This window comes from Micropterus salmoides, unplaced genomic scaffold (genome assembly GCF_014851395.1).
Source record: "Micropterus salmoides isolate LMB-PRFRI ecotype aquatic unplaced genomic scaffold, ASM1485139v1 Ms_hic_scaffold_10, whole genome shotgun sequence".
Taxonomy (NCBI): domain Eukaryota; kingdom Metazoa; phylum Chordata; class Actinopteri; order Centrarchiformes; family Centrarchidae; genus Micropterus; species Micropterus salmoides.
In genome coordinates this window covers 4,896,834-4,914,732 of record NW_024040041.1, presented here as the reverse complement: position 1 = coordinate 4,914,732, position 17,899 = coordinate 4,896,834, and the positions used below count along the sequence as shown (strand labels likewise).

Sequence of the window (17,899 nt, the reverse complement as noted above, 5' to 3'; positions counted from 1 at the left end):
TTTATTATAATTATTTTTATTATTATTACAATTTTACAGCCTATAGGCCAGTCAATTATATTGAAGAATTAGCAGTCATATTTTAGAAGATGTAGCTCTACTCTCTTCATTAACACAAATAAATGTAAAAACATACACTTAATATTTGAATATTTAAACCCCACAATTCATTGTGTTTTTGCAGCCTAATAATAAGCAAATACATTTTTATTCAAGTCAAATTCAAAAGGTCCATTAACATTAACACTGGAGTTTATCCACTGGATGGCGCCATTGTTCAATGATTGTTGATGAGTATCAACATTTTACTGAAATTACTAAAGTAACAGTAGGCTGATAATCTAGCAAAATTAGTACATTTACTTTAGTACTTTAAACCGAACAGAAAGTGAAGGCAGTTTGTTTCTCTTAATATCAAACAGTAAAGCTGTGTTTGAAGAACTGAAGGTTTATTACATTTAGTTGTCATGTATCATGCTAATACCACATAACCATCATTTAATCAAATCTATAATCCATATATATCAATTAACTTCTATACTCTAATTCCAAATGCATCCTATATTTTAACTGTCTGTACAGAATTCCTTCTAAATTGGATGTTAATAAACTCTAGCGTACAAATAACATCTTGCTGGTATAACAACTGATAAAAAAAAGCTCCAGGCGCTGTGGGTTTTAGCCTGACCCTTCAGAACAACCTCCTGATGTACAAATTAAACCCAATGTAGCCATGTTAAGCATTTCACTCCCAATAAAAAAATAGGAAATGCCTAATTTCAGTGTGTTAATATAGAAATATATAAAACACAGCTGGCCTTTGAAATAAGGAAATATTATAGCATAAGATATATTAATATATATTAATACTGTCACAGTATGTTATATCAGTGTTTTGTGCATGTTGCAGTAACTTTAGGCTATAAGATTAGCCTATATGGTAGGCTGTTACTTGGGAGTGTAATCATATGTCGTTGTAATAATAACGAGGAAACGCTCTTTATGGAAATTGTGGTGGCTCTTAAAAGAACCTTTGGCGCACTGAGTGCTGGATTAGGAGCCGCTTCACTTCTTGGACTTCTTGGCTGCGGGTTTCTTTGCCGGGGCTTTCTTGGCAGCGGGCTTCTTCGCCGGTTTGGCCTTTTTAACGGGAGTCTTCTTCTTGGGACTCTTCGCTACGGGCTTTTTAACAGCTTTCTTCGCCGGCGCCTTCTTCTTCGGGGACTTCTTGGCTGCTACTTTCTTTGCTGCTGGCTTCTTGGCTGCAGGTTTCTTGGCGGCTGTAACTTTCTTGGCTGCGGGCTTCTTGGCTTTAACGGGAGCTTTCTTCTTCACCACCTTCTTCGCAGGTTTGTCGGCTTTGGGCTCCTTGGCGAGCTTGAAGGAGCCGGAGGCCCCGGTCCCTTTAGTCTGTCCCAGGGTTCCTCCGGTCACCAGCTTAGTCACGGCGGTGTTGATGCGCTTGTTTGCTTTCGGCACATCCACGCCTTTGGCGGCCAGAACCTTTTTAATGGCCGCCAGAGAAACCCCCTTGCGCTCCTTGGACTCGGCCACGGCGCTGATGATGAGCTTCGGGAGGGTGGGGCCGTCCTTCTTGGGACGGGGAGCCGCCTTCTTCTTCTGGGCTTTGGCCGGAGCCGCTGCTGGAGCTTCTTCTGCCATGTCTGCTGCTGAGTTCTGCTGTGTTCGTCTGAAGGTGTCCGAGCGGAGAGGAGGCGGGGCTTATAGAGCACATGAGAACCGTGGAGAGGCAACACACAGCCGCTTCGCCGCCCGGCTCAAATGTGGCGACACTTGTGTTTTCTCTTCCAAATTTTGGCAATAAAATTCACATTAGACAAACGTTTTAGACCGGAATTGTTATTGTACTACTGAGAAAACGATCTTCTCTTCAGACTGAGGTCATGTTTGGCGACAAGGACGCATTTATTTAATTCCAAGAGGCGTCAAACATCTCTAACACACCGTCACTTTGTACAACTCGCGGCGAGTTTTCTTCACATTTTGTCTATAAAAATGACTAAAAATATATTGTATTAAATGTGACAGTGATTTTCCAGTAAGCAGGAACGTGTGAGGATACAATAAAACTAAAATCGCTGCAATGATGTTATTGATTTAGTTTTAATCAGAGAAGATTTCTGTGGAGGTAAACACACGGTTGCTTTCGGGGCTCAGGCGTTTCGGTCACAGATTGATCTGCTGGAAAAGAGTTTCCGTTTCCACCAAATGTTGGATTCAACATGAAGGAACTGAGCACAGTACTATTTATTTCTTCTGCGGCAGACCTGACTTGTTGAAATAACTTTAACCCTTCAGTTTGTACTTTTAATACTTCAGTTTGTGACCAGCTTTCTGTCTGTGGCATGATTTGATCAGCTCAGTCCCAGAAGTAAATACATTAATAAAACTTTTATTCAATATTTAATCGTTATTTAAAATATTTTCTCATTAATTATTGTCATCTGAATTGAGGCCATTAAGCTAAAATCGAGGACAAGAAGGTTTTATCATTGGCTTTGTATTTTATTTGGAAATTGGGACGGAAGAGATTCCTTTTATTTTTGCCATTGGAGCTAGACTCATCAAACTTGACTTAAAATATGTGATTTTGCAAACTTTGAATTTAATGTGGGGATGTTTACAGGCTTGCATAATATATTGAATGGGATTTATGAAACAAATACCTGCTATAAATCTGCAAGGTAAAACATTTAAGCATAAAGTAAATAAAATCTAAATATTTTGGATCAATGTTTATGTTCATAAAACAAATCATGTCTTATGCTTCTATTGTAAATGCTCTGTATTTGTATAGCGCCTTTCTAGCCTTTTTGACCACTCAAAGCACTTTTACACTACATCTACATTCACTCACATTCGTACACTGAGCCTAAGTGCTAAAACAGAAACTAACATTCACACACATGGTGGAACAGCTTGCCAGAGGCAAATGGCGGTTCAATAGTCTGTCTTGCTTTGGAAAGTTCCTGAGTGAATGACAATTACAAACAAATCTTAATGTCTAAAGATTGTACTACTTCAGAAGTTTCACAAAAATCTGTCTTTAGATGAAGTAATAGTTTGAAACCCTTTCCATCAACTAAGAAACGCATTAGTCCTTTTAAATCAGTTTGCAACATAATGGTGTCTCTTAAGTGCATTAAACTCAACTGCTTATAGATAACTTGTTTTTTGCTCTTAATTGTGGGTCAATTTGTATTTAATAATATGTGATGGTAATTACACCTGATGTCTTTCATTTATTCCTATATATTTGGACCACATACTTTTCTCTGTGCAACACTTGATTTTCCTAATGTTTTCTATTCTATTCCCAACAAAATCTTTGTTGGGAGTTGCACATGTGCAGTTCCCAGGTAAGGACTACTAGCCCATCAGAAGCAGAGAAGGGCGGGTCGTAAGAAACAAGGTAGTGTGATCCAAATCAAAGCCGCTTCAGACTGCGACTGTAACAGATAGTGTAAGTCCACAACCACACAGCATCATTGTTCCACATCTTACCATAAACCACCACAAAAATCACCATATTTCAACTCAATTTTACATAAAAATTGGCCAAACAATTTGAACAGGTGTAATATTAGCATTATAGTTATAACTTTAGCTGTGTTAGCCAACGTTTACAAATACTCCGCACTTGAACAGGCTGTGAAGTTACATTGCCGTGTTTATTTTAAATATAATTCACAACCAATAAAGCATACTTACAGGTTGTGATTGTGAATTTCCAGGCCCAAACTGAGTCGGAGTTGCATCGTCTTTTAGGACTAAACGTTGAACTGTTGCCGGTGTTCTGACGATCTATGCTGCGTTGCCAGAAAATGCTACCATAGCGCAAATCGATAGACTCAGCTCTACTCAGCCCTGCTCCGTTTTCCACTGCAGATAGTACCCAGTAATAGTACGTAGCTTGTCGTCAAAGCAACGCCACACACAACTGCCGTGATGTAATCTTCAATGCAACACACACACCAGCGATCCACACAGCTTTCTCTTTTTTAAGTTAAAACATTTCAACATTCCTCAGAATGTGAAGACAGATAAGCGGTATGAAAACCTTCTGAGGTGGCTCCTGGATAATGATGTCGGCTACGCCCTCTACCTGATGAAAAAGGTAGAAGAGGAGGAGAAAGACGGGACCTTCAACCCCCAGGGACTACGCCAGGAGCTTTCAGGAAAATGAGGACCTACGGCAGTAGGCCTACCTCTTTTCCAGGAAGCCTGCACCACCAGTGGCCTCAGAGGGTGACGATATTGTTGGCTTTGGAGCCAGGGCCAAGGACACCTGGAAGCAGATCTGGGAGAGCAGGGTTGATGGTTATGCTGCCTTCGTCAAAGGAGTGAAGTGCATCAAAAAAGCAAGATCTACAACCTGCAGCAGTACATCCTCAGGCAGCAGACGACAGAGTCCGCTCCATCACCTGTTACATCAGCTGCAGTCAACGCTACATCGGCTGCCTCTGTGACAACACGTAGCACTCTAGGTCAGTTCACAAAAATATGCAAATAATGATTTAATTTAAACATTTTTAATCTATTTAATACACAAATTAACATTTTTTTGTTTCATCTCCCAGTGATGGAGGAGGATGAGGAGCTGGACAGAGAGATGTTAAATCTGTCTCCATCTAAATGTGACTCTGAACTAAGTAGCTGGATCTAATTTAATAAAGAGAAACCTGAATAAAAATGTTTCATTAAACTATACATGATGATGTCCCTTGTGCTTTCAGGGCCACCAGTAGCATTCTCAGGGCCATGGCTGTGTCTCCATCAACAGTCCTGTGTCTTACAGCTGGACTAAGCCTACTGCTAATGTTTCCAGACCTGTGGAGCCCGATTACCCCGCTGTGACTTTTGCTTCTGTGAAAGGTTGTTATATTTGTTATTTCAGACAGATAAGCGGTATGAAAATCTTTCAGATGTGTTTTCCTCTGCCGTTGTTGCTGCAGTGGTCTGTGTGACTGTCGGACCAGTGCGGTGAGCTGGATTTAGTGATGAAATAACGTATGAAAATTGTTAAATATAAAACTTTCTGTTGCTGGCCTCTGTCTGGCGCACGCAATGATGATGCAGTGAATAGTGACGATTCTCTCTGCAGTGTTTTCACGTCACCATTTAGTATTGTCTCAGCTCAACTCAGCTCGCTTGGAACCTCGATGGAAAAAAATAGCAGGTACAGGTACAACTTTTCCCCAATGGAAAACCAAAAAAGGAGAAAAGAATTGAGGCGAGTTGAGCTGGTACCATGCAGTGGAAAAGGGGTATGAGTCTTGTCCTGGGTATAATCAGATTCAGGATATGATCGTTTTCATATGAGTAATTGAAAGTGTTGTTATTTAACTCAGCAGGTCACTCACTCTCAATCCACTGTGTGAACTTTTGTTTAAATCAGTTTGAATAGCTTATATCTGTATTGATCAAAACAACTGAACTGGCCCTGATCTGGAGCCTGTGGATCAGCTCGAGCCATCCTTACTTGAACTTTCATTTAATTGTGTAGAAAATCAATTCTTTTCGTTTGTATTTGTCAATATAGTCTTCAGGTCGGATAGATAGTTTACGTTAACAGAAGATAGAAAACTCATAAGCAGTGGTAAGTACAGTTGAGAAGCTGAAACCAAAAAATGTTTGTAATTTTGCTTGAAAATTCTAATAACTAATTGACTGCTAATTACTTAATTGCTAATTACTCGACCTCTGTCTAAACACCACCTATTTCCAGTACAACGGTGGATTCTACAGACAGAAGCATGGCTGTGCCATGGGCTCACCGGTATCCCCGATTGTGGCCAACATCTACATGGAAGAAGTGGAGAATGAAGCCCTCAACTCCTTCAGAGGAATAGCACCGAGCCACTGGTACAGATATGTGGACGACACCTGGGTCAAAATCAAAGGCCAGGAAGTGCAAGCCTTCACAGAACACATCAACTCTGTGGACAGTAACATCAAGTTCACATGAGAAGATGTTCACAACAACAGTTTGGCCTTCCTGGACTGCGCTGTACACATTGAAGAGGACAGGAGCCTGCAGATTGGTGTTTACAGAAAACCCACACACACAGACCAATACCTACTGTTCGATTCACACCACCCACTGGAGCACAAGCTAGGGATCATGAGAACACTGCACCACAGAGCGGAAAACATACCAACAAGCGCCCAAGCCAGAGAGAAGGAACAGAACCACCTGAAGGGGGCACTTACAGCCTGTGGATACCCTAAATGGACCTTTGTGAAAACAGCCACAAGATCCAAGAAGAACAAAACTACAGGGGAGGAGGAAAAGAAGGTCAAACGCAACAACATTGTGATTCCATACGTGTCTGGAGTATCAGAGAAACTCAGGAGGATTTTCAACAAACACAACACCCCTGTGTTTTTTAAACCCAAGAACACACTAAGACAGATGCTGGTACACCCCAAAGACCGCACACCCAAACACAAGAAAAGCAATCTAGTGTATGCGGTCCAATGCAGTGAGGAATGCACAGACCTGTATATTGGGGAGACTAAACAACCACTACACAAACGCATGGCTCAACACAGAAGGGCCAACTCCTCAGGTCAAGACTCTGCAGTCTACTTACATCTGAAGGACAGAGGACACTCGTTTGAGGACCACCAGGTGCACATTTTAGACAGAGAAGATGGATGGTTTGAAAGAGGTGTCAAGGAAGCATCTACACCAGGGTCGAGAAGCCGTCATTGAACAGAGGAGGGGGTCTACGCCACCACTTATCCCCCACTTACAATGCTGTCCTTTCATCACTTCCCAGGAAACTCAACAAACGTAACCTATTGGCCTCAGGTGAAGATACCAACGATGGTCGTTCAGTCTTGGCCACAGTTAGTCTTAACGACTGTAACGACTGTCGTCACAGCAACAAGGAACACTAACGAACCAGCGGTATCGATGACCCGGGATAACGACCCCACTGAGGTTAAATAGCTGAGTTTCCCTGCCAGTCAGTCAGAACTGAAGAAGTCCTTTGGATAAGGGACGAAACGTCTTCCAGTAGCTTCAACCAAGTCCAGTTGCCCTTCATTTTAATCTTCGTTGGATAACTATGACCTGGATGACTGAGAATCTTCATAGACATCTTGACTGCTAATTGTTTCAGCACTAATATTGTATCTGTTTATAGATACACTACATACTGTACTGTACATTTCACTACCTGGTTCTCTCAAGAAAGTAAGTTCAGGTTTCAGCTGTTTCAACAAAATATCTTGAAAGCAATATGTGATTGTCTTTACTTGGGTAGTAACAGTTATAAAAAATTAAATAATCAAAATATCTATACATTCATATGCTGAGCTAGATAGACATCTATTGGTGTGCCTTAATATAGACCTTTCATAAGTCAAACTGTGCATTATATGTGGAAATCTACATCTTAATTGCATATTCCAGTACAAGCCTGTTTTTGGATTGTTTTATGTGAAGCAATTATAGTATAGAAATAAAACTGATTATTAGTAAGTTCAATGCAACTTGTAGCAATAGCAGCAGGTAAAAGTACCATTAAGGTGTAACCTTTTAATCATAAGGTACAAACCATAGACTGTATATAAAAAGGTACAAACCCTCATGATTGATGCAACTTATCATCCTAAAATATCAATTGTTTCCATGATTTCTTCACAGATCTGCAATAAAATGTCCATTTAAGTATGGTTGTTTTGAATGTAAGTATGGTTGTCAGCGGGTCTGAAGTGGATATTATCCGCAGAGCAATAAAAATATTTATTATATATATGAATTTTCATTAAATGATGACGTTAGTTATCAATTAACTATGATCATAACTATGAAAATGTTTTTAAAAAAATCACATCCACCTTTGTCGTTTTCACTTATTCCCACAATTTCATTGCAAATAATGTAAAAACGCCCCCAAAACATTACAATTTTCATTGCAATTCTATAGAAAAGCGGCCACAAAATCAGGCATTTTAGAGCGCAACAATCAGTAAAACGGCCTGCGAAATCCTGGAGAGACTGATTATCATGTCTTGTCTCATCTCATGAGCAAAGTGTCTCATCACACCCCTTCTAGTTATAACTTGTACTATAGTACAAGTGGTTCAAGCTGTTTGTTGTAATTCTATTTGTTGTCATGTTGTATAGAACATAAAGGCAGCTGAAACAAATGAGTTATTTTGGATTATATAAATAAGCCTGATGGTGGATTTTGAACATGTGTGAGTTTGATCAGTTATAACCTTTGATTAGCTGAATCTAATTTTCTGAGCTTGAGAGACATTTCTCCCTAAATCCAACACAATAAAACCCCAATAATCACATTTACACACCTGTTTTCATATAAATCAAATAACCAATGAACTATAAACACATAGCAAGGTTTTAACCTCAAGTTAAAACAGTATTAATTTTGCAGCCTATAGTTTGTATTAAAATGATACCATAGTACACCGGTGAGTCCACTGTGGCTCAGAAGGTTGAGCTGGTACCCACTCATTGGAAAGTCAGATGTTCAATCCCCAGCTCCTCCAGGCCGCATGTCAAAATGTCCTTGGGCAAGATACTCATAAGGCCAATAACACTGGAAGCTAGTGGGTCAACTGCAGGTTAAAGAGTCTTATCAGCATCATATTTATTGTGGATCTGCTGATAGTGTATAAGATTTCATGTGTTCTTCAAATAAAAATATGATGGGGGTATAAAACACCACAAGGCATGTATAATTAAATTTGTAAAACAATACATGTAAGCGGCCACCGGATGGCAGCAGAGGATAAGAAGTTCACCATAAGGAGAGGCGTGGTCAGGCCAACACAGGAGGATATAAAGCAGTGACTGCTGACCGCAGGTCGACATCATCCTCCGACCTGCAGGGATGATGTACGGGTTTATCTGTCCTGTATTGGAATAAACTCTTTTGCACCGATCTCTGACACACTCCGGTGGAACTATTCTAATTGGTGTCTATTTTTGTTGATAATAAAAATGTTGGTAAAAGTTTAAGCTTTCTTATCTGGCCCAAGTCTTGAATTTTTTACACGACAGAGGTTCCAAGCAAGCTGAGGCGATACTAAAATGTGACATGAAAACACGGCAGACTACTGATTGGTCAGAGAGAATCGTCACTATTCACTACATCATCATTGCCCGCGCCAGACAGAGAGACGCCAGCAACAGAAAGTTTTATATTTTTCAGTTTTTGTATGTAATTTCATCACTAAATCCACTTCTGAGAAGTTTTGAGGTGATAAATCAGCTGTGTAGATTTCGAATATTGACAGTTTTATGAGAAGTGATGGCGGAATAAAAATGTGCTTGAAAGTTTTCGGAGTCGAGGAGCTCCGAAAGTGGCGGTGGGGGAAGCCTGCGCCAACAGGTCGCAAGGCCAGCCAGCTGCCCGCTCACAGAGCCCCCTGTTCACAGAGCCCTCTGCTCCCGCCGTCACACAGACCACTGCAGCAACAACGGCAGAGGAAAACACAGCTGGAAGGTTTTCATACCGCTTATCTGTCTTTACATTCTGAGGAATGTTGAAACATTTTAACTTAAAGAGAAAGCTGTGTGGAGCTGGTGTGTGTGTTGCATTGAATCTTACGTGGCGGCAGTTGTGTGTGGCGTCGCTATGACGACCAGCTACATTGAGGGGTACTATCTGCAATGGAAAAAGGAGCACGGCCAAACAGAGTCGAGTCGAGGCGACTTGAGCTAATACTGGTAATGGAAAAGCGCCAAAACAGTGTTGTTTTATGTAAGAAAAGCCAAATGAAACTGTAGATAAATTCTTTGTCCCTTCTCTTACTTCTCCAAAATCTAATGTTAGAGGCAAAAAAAATTTAGAAAATAATAATGTATTATTGTATTGACATGACAGTAAGCATGATGGGTAAACGTTCAGTAAAGGCAATTACATACCCAACGACCCAAATCTATGCATTTTGTCTTTATATCTGACCATTTGATAAACAAAATATAACATATATAACATTAAATAGAAAGTATAGTGTTAGTATAATAATATATTTACATGATCTGCCTACAGATAGTTTATTAGTAGAGATTTAGCTGTTCACAAAATTTGTTTCACAAATAAAACCATTTTCTGATATTAGCCTACACCACTGTGGTTAAGGTTTGATTAGTGCTAATGTTTGTAAATTCATTATAATTTCAGATAATAGTACAGGCTACTATAGCTTGCCGTTAGTAGCCTAATATTAATTCCAGTTGGACAAAACAGCAGTTTCTGTGGGTTGTTTTCAGTCACTAAATTATTGTGCAAGAAAAATGCTCTACATGGTGGCCAGTCTCTCATTTGTTTATGCAAATTAACTTGTCAGAAATAAAAACTGTGCTTACAGAACCAGGGGTGAGTTGCCCACCTTGCAATTCTGGCATATGCCAGAGGGGCCGGACTATTTGTTTTGGGGTAGTCACATTGATATTAATATCAGTGTTTCTCACACATCAGCTTTACATTTGACGACCCGTTTAAGCATTTTGCAGAGAAACACTGAGATAAATTATCATCCATTACGCTATAAGACTCAGACGATAGATATTTCACATGCAAGCTTGTGTATTGGGACAATACTTGGGCCACAAAAGATGACGTTTCACAAGAACACAAGTACAGACCAGAACACGGATTATGAAAGGCCCTGGGTCTCTGGGTTTGAGTCGTTCATTTGTCACGTGACAGCTCAGCTACAGGCTGTGGTAAGAAGCAGAGCCGTGCAGAGACCTTTGGAAGGGCTATTGTTATGTAGTCCTTGATTATATGCATATACAAATGCTTCTGTATCGATACATCAACAAATGCTGTGACACAGTTTTGAAAAAGAAACACAGGGAATACCCAAATCGAGCTTTAAAACACGGTGGGCTGACATAACTTACAGCGAACAGTTGCTGTTGAGGGGTTGCAGGGGATGTTGCTGCTGCCGCTGCTTTTGTTGCTGCTGATTCTACTGGAGGTGATCTGTGACTAGAGATATTATAACAAACATAGGAGATATATTAGCTGATGTGACCATGACAAGATGTAAAGATTGCAGACAGTATTTGGGACTGGCTCACTATGACTGACCTGCTGTAGTCCTGCAGCCGCTGCCAGGGCTGACTGCTATGAGAAAATAAGAGGGAGATGCTCACAGAGACTGCTGCACACCGAGAGCTGCAGGTAGAGGAAATAAGATACCAGGTTCAAAACAGTGTGGGAAATAATCTGGGAAGGAAACAGTACTGGGAGAAAGGACTAGATTAGCCGAGGCAGGGGTAAGAGTGAGACAAATCTATAGACAGTGTGTGTGTGTGTGTGTGTGTGTGTGTGTGTGTGTGTGTGTGTAGGCAATATTGTGATGATTTTATATATTGCATTGTGAATCTGAGATATATTTGGATTTTGATTGACTATATGTCTAATCATAGATCTAAAAATTTGTTGTGTGTGTTCATTCTGTCGGCCCATAATAACCATGACAGAGCAGCATTTACCTTCACATTAACATTTCATACCTTTGTCTGAAATCTAATAGGGCCATTTCTTCTTCACTCTGTACTTTGATGTCAAGAATATTATTTATTTTATATTGACACTGACATTATTACATGTATTTCCAGTTATTTAGTTCATATAATAGGTTTGCTATTAAATCTATTCAAATACTGTTCTGATTTAAATGATCGTTTTAAAAAGGGCTGATAAGTAGGCTATAATTCGGACGAATAAGTAATAAACCTGTTTTATCAATTATAATTATTTTAAGGCACACGTTTTTTATTAAGTTACTTTAATAATCCTAGTTCAAGTGAAAGGTTTTTAGTCAAATTACATAAAAAATACAATACCTCGCGACCCTGTGAAAGTTTTCTCCCTCAAACAGCAAGAACAAAGTGAACAGAGCACCTTTGTTTATCTGTGTAAAAGTAACGTTAGCTGTCGGCAGCTAACGTTTCTTCTACAGGCGACACACAGCAATATACAACTACTGTGCTGCTCTCTTTGCGTCTCTCTTGTAAAATACATCCAACAACCCACAACAAGCACATGGCAGCAAACCCCTCTTACCGGCAGAATCACAGGTGTCCTGTAGTCTGAGCTGCTGAATCACTAACAGTGTGTGAACGGGAGGGCTCGTCACGGAAGAGGTCATGAGGTGAAAGGTCATCACGTGGGTCATTTTATTTACTGCTGAATTATTATTAATTAATTTACTAATAGTTTGACTTGTCAGGCCTTCACAAAAAAAAATTAATTAATTAAATTTGTCATTGACAAAAGGGCACTTTGGGCATCAAAGGTCAAAAGGGCAGGTGCTCAAGCACCTGTTGCACCCCCCTCTGCACATGCATGGTAAGAAGGCAGCACAGGAAGCAGACTTGATTAGTTCACGACTCTCAACTGTGGGTCTCTAGGTTTGAGTCGTTCATTTCTCACGTGACAGCTCAGCTACTGTGGAGCAGACATGAACTATCCGTTTACCACTCTTCAGAGTCTTTCGTTCATGCAGCAGGCTGAGTTACTGCCAGCGCCGGAGAATGAGAGGCAAGTCGGTTGTCACTGGACTGACATCATGGTCTCCACTGAGCTTGTTTAAGCTTTTCTTTAGCTCCAGCGTGATTCACACACTTATCAACACCAACTTTTTCAAATACTTGCCGCCCAAAACACTTTAGCTTGTAGAACCATTCAACAGTCATGCATTGGTTTTCACAAAACAACGAAGAATGATTTACCAAAGGCGGCTGAGAGGGGACACATGAGGTGGTGTCGGACAACAAGGAGGTGACAGGGAGGGAGGGGGGGGGGGGGTGTCTTTCTGATACGCTCATCCAATATTACTCAGTTTGAGGGAAGACCATGAGATGGTATAACACCCTTTTCTACCATTTTGTTGAAATTTCTATTGTGAATTCATACATCCTGTTCAAACACATGCACACTGGGCAATCAGAGAGACTCAATACACAAACAATGTAGAGAAGTCCTGATGAAAGACCCCACTGCACTGCAGCAAGTGCAATGTTGACTGATGTCTCACCTCATCCAGGAACTGCTTTCAAGAGTAGACTACCATATGAGAAGGTAGAACATTTTGAGACCATTTCAGAGTGACAGGGCAAGGCGCATCTACATTCACCAGTCACACACATTCATACACTGAGCCCAAGTGCTCAAACGGAAACTAACATTAACATTCACTCATACACTGGCAGAATAGCCGCCAGGGGCAATTCAGGGTTCAGTATCTTAACAGGTTAATGAATGAGATTTGGAGAGTAGAGTCAGTTAGACAAATAACTTTTGCCATCATTAAAAGTAACTATCAACCATGATTACTGGGCTTTACAGGAATAAGTTTTATCATACAAAAGTTATTGTAGAACATCTAGTTAAATTGCTAGTTCGAGTAGGAAGAGAGCTCTTAGTGTAAACAGTGGGCGGCCCTGAAAAGGGCCTTTGTGTTGCTGGTGTATCAGCGGGTTTACTTGGAGCTGGTGTACTTGGTCACGGCCTTGGTGCCTTCAGACACGGCGTGCTTGGCCAGCTCACCGGGCAGCAGCAGGCGGACGGCGGTCTGGATCTCCCTGGAGGTGATGGTGGAGCGCTTGTTGTAGTGAGCCAGACGGGAGGACTCGCCGGCGATGCGCTCAAAGATGTCGCTCACGAACGAGTTCATGATCAGCATGGCCTTGGACGAGATGCCGGTGTCGGGGTGGACCTGCTTCAGGACCTTGTACACGTAGATGGCGTAGCTCTCCTTCCTGGTCTTCCTCTTCTTCTTGCCGGTCTTGGAGACGCTCTTAGAAACGGCTTTCTTTGAGCCCTTCTTCGGCGCTTTCACGGGATCAGGCATCGTGAGTTTCGTATGAGTAGATTACTGCTTCAACGAATAATTCCTGTGGCACTGAGATGGCACACTTGAATGTGCTTGATGCAAAGTAGACTGCGCTGTTCCTCGTATAGGATTGGCTAAGATTTAAACGAGACTGAGCATGCGCCACACAAGCAACTTTAAACATTACAAATAGTTTTAGTGAAGTAAAAACTACAATATTCCCCTCTAAAGTCAAAGTGCTGAATGAGTAAATGTACTTAGCTTAAGCCCCTCCCTCTCTGTAGAGTAAAACTATTGTCCCATCCACATTGAGCAGCAGGGCCTGCAGGGAGCTTTGGAAGGGCAGATGCTCAAAGTGTAAAAGGGGCATATGGAACAAAGATTTAAATAGGGCTGTTCTCAAAATATTGCCATTGACATTTAATATGTGATTAATTTTTAAGCTCAGTAAGCTCATCAGTGTATTATTACCAACACAGTATTAGATAGATTAAACATAGGCTACACTGTTCTTGTGGGCCAGGCCTGTGTTATGATGAAATTAGGTGATGCATGAATTATGAAGTATCAAATTTTATTAAGGGACACAGCTCAGCTCCACTTCCACATATAAACCCTCGACCTCTTCAAACTTTTCTTCCCTGTACAAACCATACAAACACTGTGCCAAAACACAAACAAGCAGGATGCTATACAAATGAAAAAGAAATATAAATTAGATGTTTGACGTGAACATAGGGGAGTATTACAAGTACATTGGACTGCTTCTGTACATGGCCATGGTGAAACTCGACAGCACTGCAGATTACTGGAGACAGAATAACTTCTTTTCTTTCCCACTTCTAGTACAGACCATGAAACAGGACAGGTACACAGCACTTTCTTGGAACCTTCATCTTAGCAACCCTGAAGAGGATGTCCAGAACGACAGAAAAAAGGGCACAGCTGACCATGAAAAACTTTTCATACTAAATGATGTTGTGATGTTCCTGGTACAACCAGGTTACCTTGGCGCGGGCTTCCACAATTACATAGAAAATTTGTATTCCAGCCCCAAGCTCTTCAGGGCTCTCCATGAGCAAAAATTTGCTGCCTGTGAAGGACTGCCCTCAGATAACAAATAACGCCCTCACAAAGAAATCTGAAGTTTTTTTTTTTTTACTATTTTATTCACATATTCCACTACTTTTGTGACTCTAAGAGTTTGGGAAAACCATTTAAAGAAACAAAACAATTCGTCCACATGAGTAATGGTATGTGAAGAAATTCAAAAATTGGACTAACTTTTTTCACCTTTTAGAGCCAAATTAGATAATTTGAAAAAAGTTACTCTCTCTCTCTCTTTACACAATGCACTAGGACAAGTGGTGAGCTCATCATTAAGAGAGCTGGGTTTTCTCTGCACATTTTGATATGAAACACATGGTATTGTGTTATGTAATTGCCTTTAAAAGGCGAATTTAAGAAGATATGTAAAATCAAAGAAAAATTGAAAAAATGCCTCAAACCTCAAACATATGTTCTACTAATCAAGATGCTTTATATTTACAAAAGGTACTAATAACTATAGTTAGCCTATCTTACTGATTTATCTGTAGAAGCATGAATAGATAAGTATATAATAAGTATAAGTATATAAATAAGTGTTAAAGACGCACATTGTCCTCAGCAGTAGAAACGTCCACAGCCAGAGTGAGCAGCTCTGACAGGAAGTCAGGCTGAACCTCCATCATCAGTGTGCTTGCTGCTCCCAGAAAAACTCGGTTTATTACAAACTGATCATCAACAGATGCTTGTTTTTACTTTAAGACACTGAACAAACATGTGGGTCCGCTGGAAAACGGACTTTGATGGAGTTTTGGTGCATTTTAAAACATTTTAGGAGAGAAATGAGCGGGGAAAGCAGCTGATACGCGCCGGTCGCGCCGGTGAATGTGTGAATTTTGAAGGCTCCGCAAACCAAATGCGGAGCTGAACATGACTTCAATATGAAGAGACACAATTCCGCCATCAGCTGTTTCACCGGCAGCCTGCAACTTTTCTCCCACATTTAGTTTGGAGCCTTTTATCGGTGCAGAGAAAACACAAGTGGCGGCGTCCAGCCCGCACGGAAGCGCCGCGAGCTGGGCTGAGTCTCCACGGTTCTCATGGTGTGTTTAAGTACAGCCTCCTGCTCGCAGCGCTCCATCATTCACTCTCGTATTATCGTGAGGAGGAACAACTAGAAGCGAAATATGGCAGAGGTAGCCCCAGCTCCAGCCGCCGCAGCTGCTCCGGCCAAAGCAGCCAAGAAGAAGGTGTCCAAGCCGAAGAAGGCTGGGCCCAGCGTCGGGGAGCTCATCGTTAAAGCCGTGGCCGCATCCAAGGAGCGGAGCGGCGTGTCCGCGGCCGCCCTGAAGAAGGCTCTGGCTGCCGGAGGCTACGATGTGGAGAAGAACAAGGCCCGCGTCAACGCCGCATTCAAGAGTCTGGTGGTGAAGGGGACTCTGGTCCAGACAAAAGGGATCGGGGCCTCCGGCTCTTTCAAGATCAACAAGAAGGCGGAGACCAAGCCCAAGAAGGAGGTGAAGAAAGCCGCTCCTAAAGCCAAGAAGCCCGCAGCTAAGAAACCCGCGGCGGCCAAAAAGCCCAAAGCAGCGGCAGCCAAGAAGCCAGCAGCCGCCAAGAAGTCTCCCAAGAAGGTAAAGAAGCCTGCAGCGGCCAAGAAGGCGGCCAAGAGCCCCAAGAAAGCTACCAAGAGCCCCAAGAAGGTGGTGAAGAAGGCCCCCGCAGCCAAGAAGACCCCCGTCAAGAAGGCCGCCAAGCCCAAAGTGAAGAAGGCTGCAGCCAAGAAGAAGTGAGCTGCTTCAAGACCAACAACGTCCCAACAAAAGGCTCTTTTAAGAGCCACCACATCTTCCTCAAAGAGCCTGTTCCCACTCATTCGCGTCATTAACCACACGATACAGTAATTATATCGGGAGGATGGGGGTGAAAGCACATTAAGAAATAAACTAACTTCATTTTCTAAAAAGAAAATGTAAATGCAGGTCAGCCAGCCATGTATTCTCCATCTTATTTAAATAGTTTTTCATGCGTTGTATTAAAAGGCTGTTTCTACTTGTGTTTGCTGTAGGACGTGATACAAGACCCAACTCTTAACTTTGTCTTCATTCAGCAACAAGCAAGCCCCTAAATATCTCAGATTCAGTCTGAAGTGAATGTGAGCAGCTGCTACTCGTCTGTGTGGAAGTTCAGGATGAGACCGAGCCGCTCAACATGACTAATGTATCGCGAGTGTTCGCCAACATATAGTCAGACAATAAAGCACATTTCTAATTCTTCAGATAATTCCTCACTGATTGTATTCTGGATGATGGAGAAAAGTATCTGGATTTGAGTGCAGATGGATACACACGCACATAAAATGTGTTTTAAAAGAGTGGAACATTTTATTTACAATAAAATCTCATTAGCTTACAACAATAATAGATAGAATTATTTGCGTACCATACAGTCATGGTAATGTGTTTTTTTTCACTGTCACATAGGAAACACCAAAACAATGAAAAAAGAGTTGAAATGTTCCCTAAATCACAATCAACTTGAAATGTGGAGCACTTGAGGGAGCTCCATGCCCGACCCTTCAAACGCACATAGTTGCTTATAAACGGTCAGTGAAACACCCCTCATTAATATTAATACGCAGGGGAGAGCGGGGTAAGTTGTCTCGTGTGTACATTGTCACACTGCTCAGAACTCCAACACTAGAGCGTCTATGTCAAAAATCAAATAATTTTACACTGTGTAAAGGCATTCCTGTGTGATAGTGTGAGGGGGCTGTAATGCAGGGGTCAATATTGAAGAAGCCTCGAGAAAAACACCTTGATAAACGTGGTATTTTTAAGATCGCTCAAGGTAACCGGTTGTTTTAGATCAGCCCAAACAAAGCGTTACCTGGATGATGACGTGCTTCATCAATACGTGACTGGACGATACTACTCTGTGATTGTTTGTTTGCTCGCAGGTAACGTGGAGCGCTTGCAGTAGGTGTAACCTTTTGTGA

General features: G+C 41.5%; 3 protein-coding genes across 3 annotated transcripts; 1 reads left to right on the top strand and 2 right to left on the bottom strand.

Annotated features, from left to right (window-relative positions):
• Positions 1-438: 438 nt before the first annotated feature.
• Positions 439-1,822, bottom strand: LOC119896445 (histone H1-like). The gene has a single exon (XM_038709883.1). It carries the CDS (start codon positions 1,660-1,662, stop codon positions 1,066-1,068), a length of 597 nt encoding a protein of 198 aa, XP_038565811.1. The 5' UTR covers positions 1,663-1,822; the 3' UTR covers positions 439-1,065.
• An 11,636-nt stretch (positions 1,823-13,458) lies between these two features.
• Positions 13,459-13,907, bottom strand: LOC119896456 (histone H2B 1/2-like). Its single transcript, XM_038709893.1, has one exon. It carries the CDS (start codon positions 13,870-13,872, stop codon positions 13,501-13,503), a length of 372 nt encoding a protein of 123 aa, XP_038565821.1. The 5' UTR covers positions 13,873-13,907; the 3' UTR covers positions 13,459-13,500.
• Positions 13,908-14,808: 901 nt separating this feature from the next.
• On the top strand, positions 14,809-17,179 carry LOC119896444 (histone H1-like). Its single transcript, XM_038709882.1, has one exon. The coding sequence runs from the start codon at positions 16,089-16,091 to the stop codon at positions 16,692-16,694; it is 606 nt and encodes a 201-aa protein (XP_038565810.1). The 5' UTR covers positions 14,809-16,088; the 3' UTR covers positions 16,695-17,179.
• The last annotated feature ends 720 nt before the right edge of the window (positions 17,180-17,899 follow it).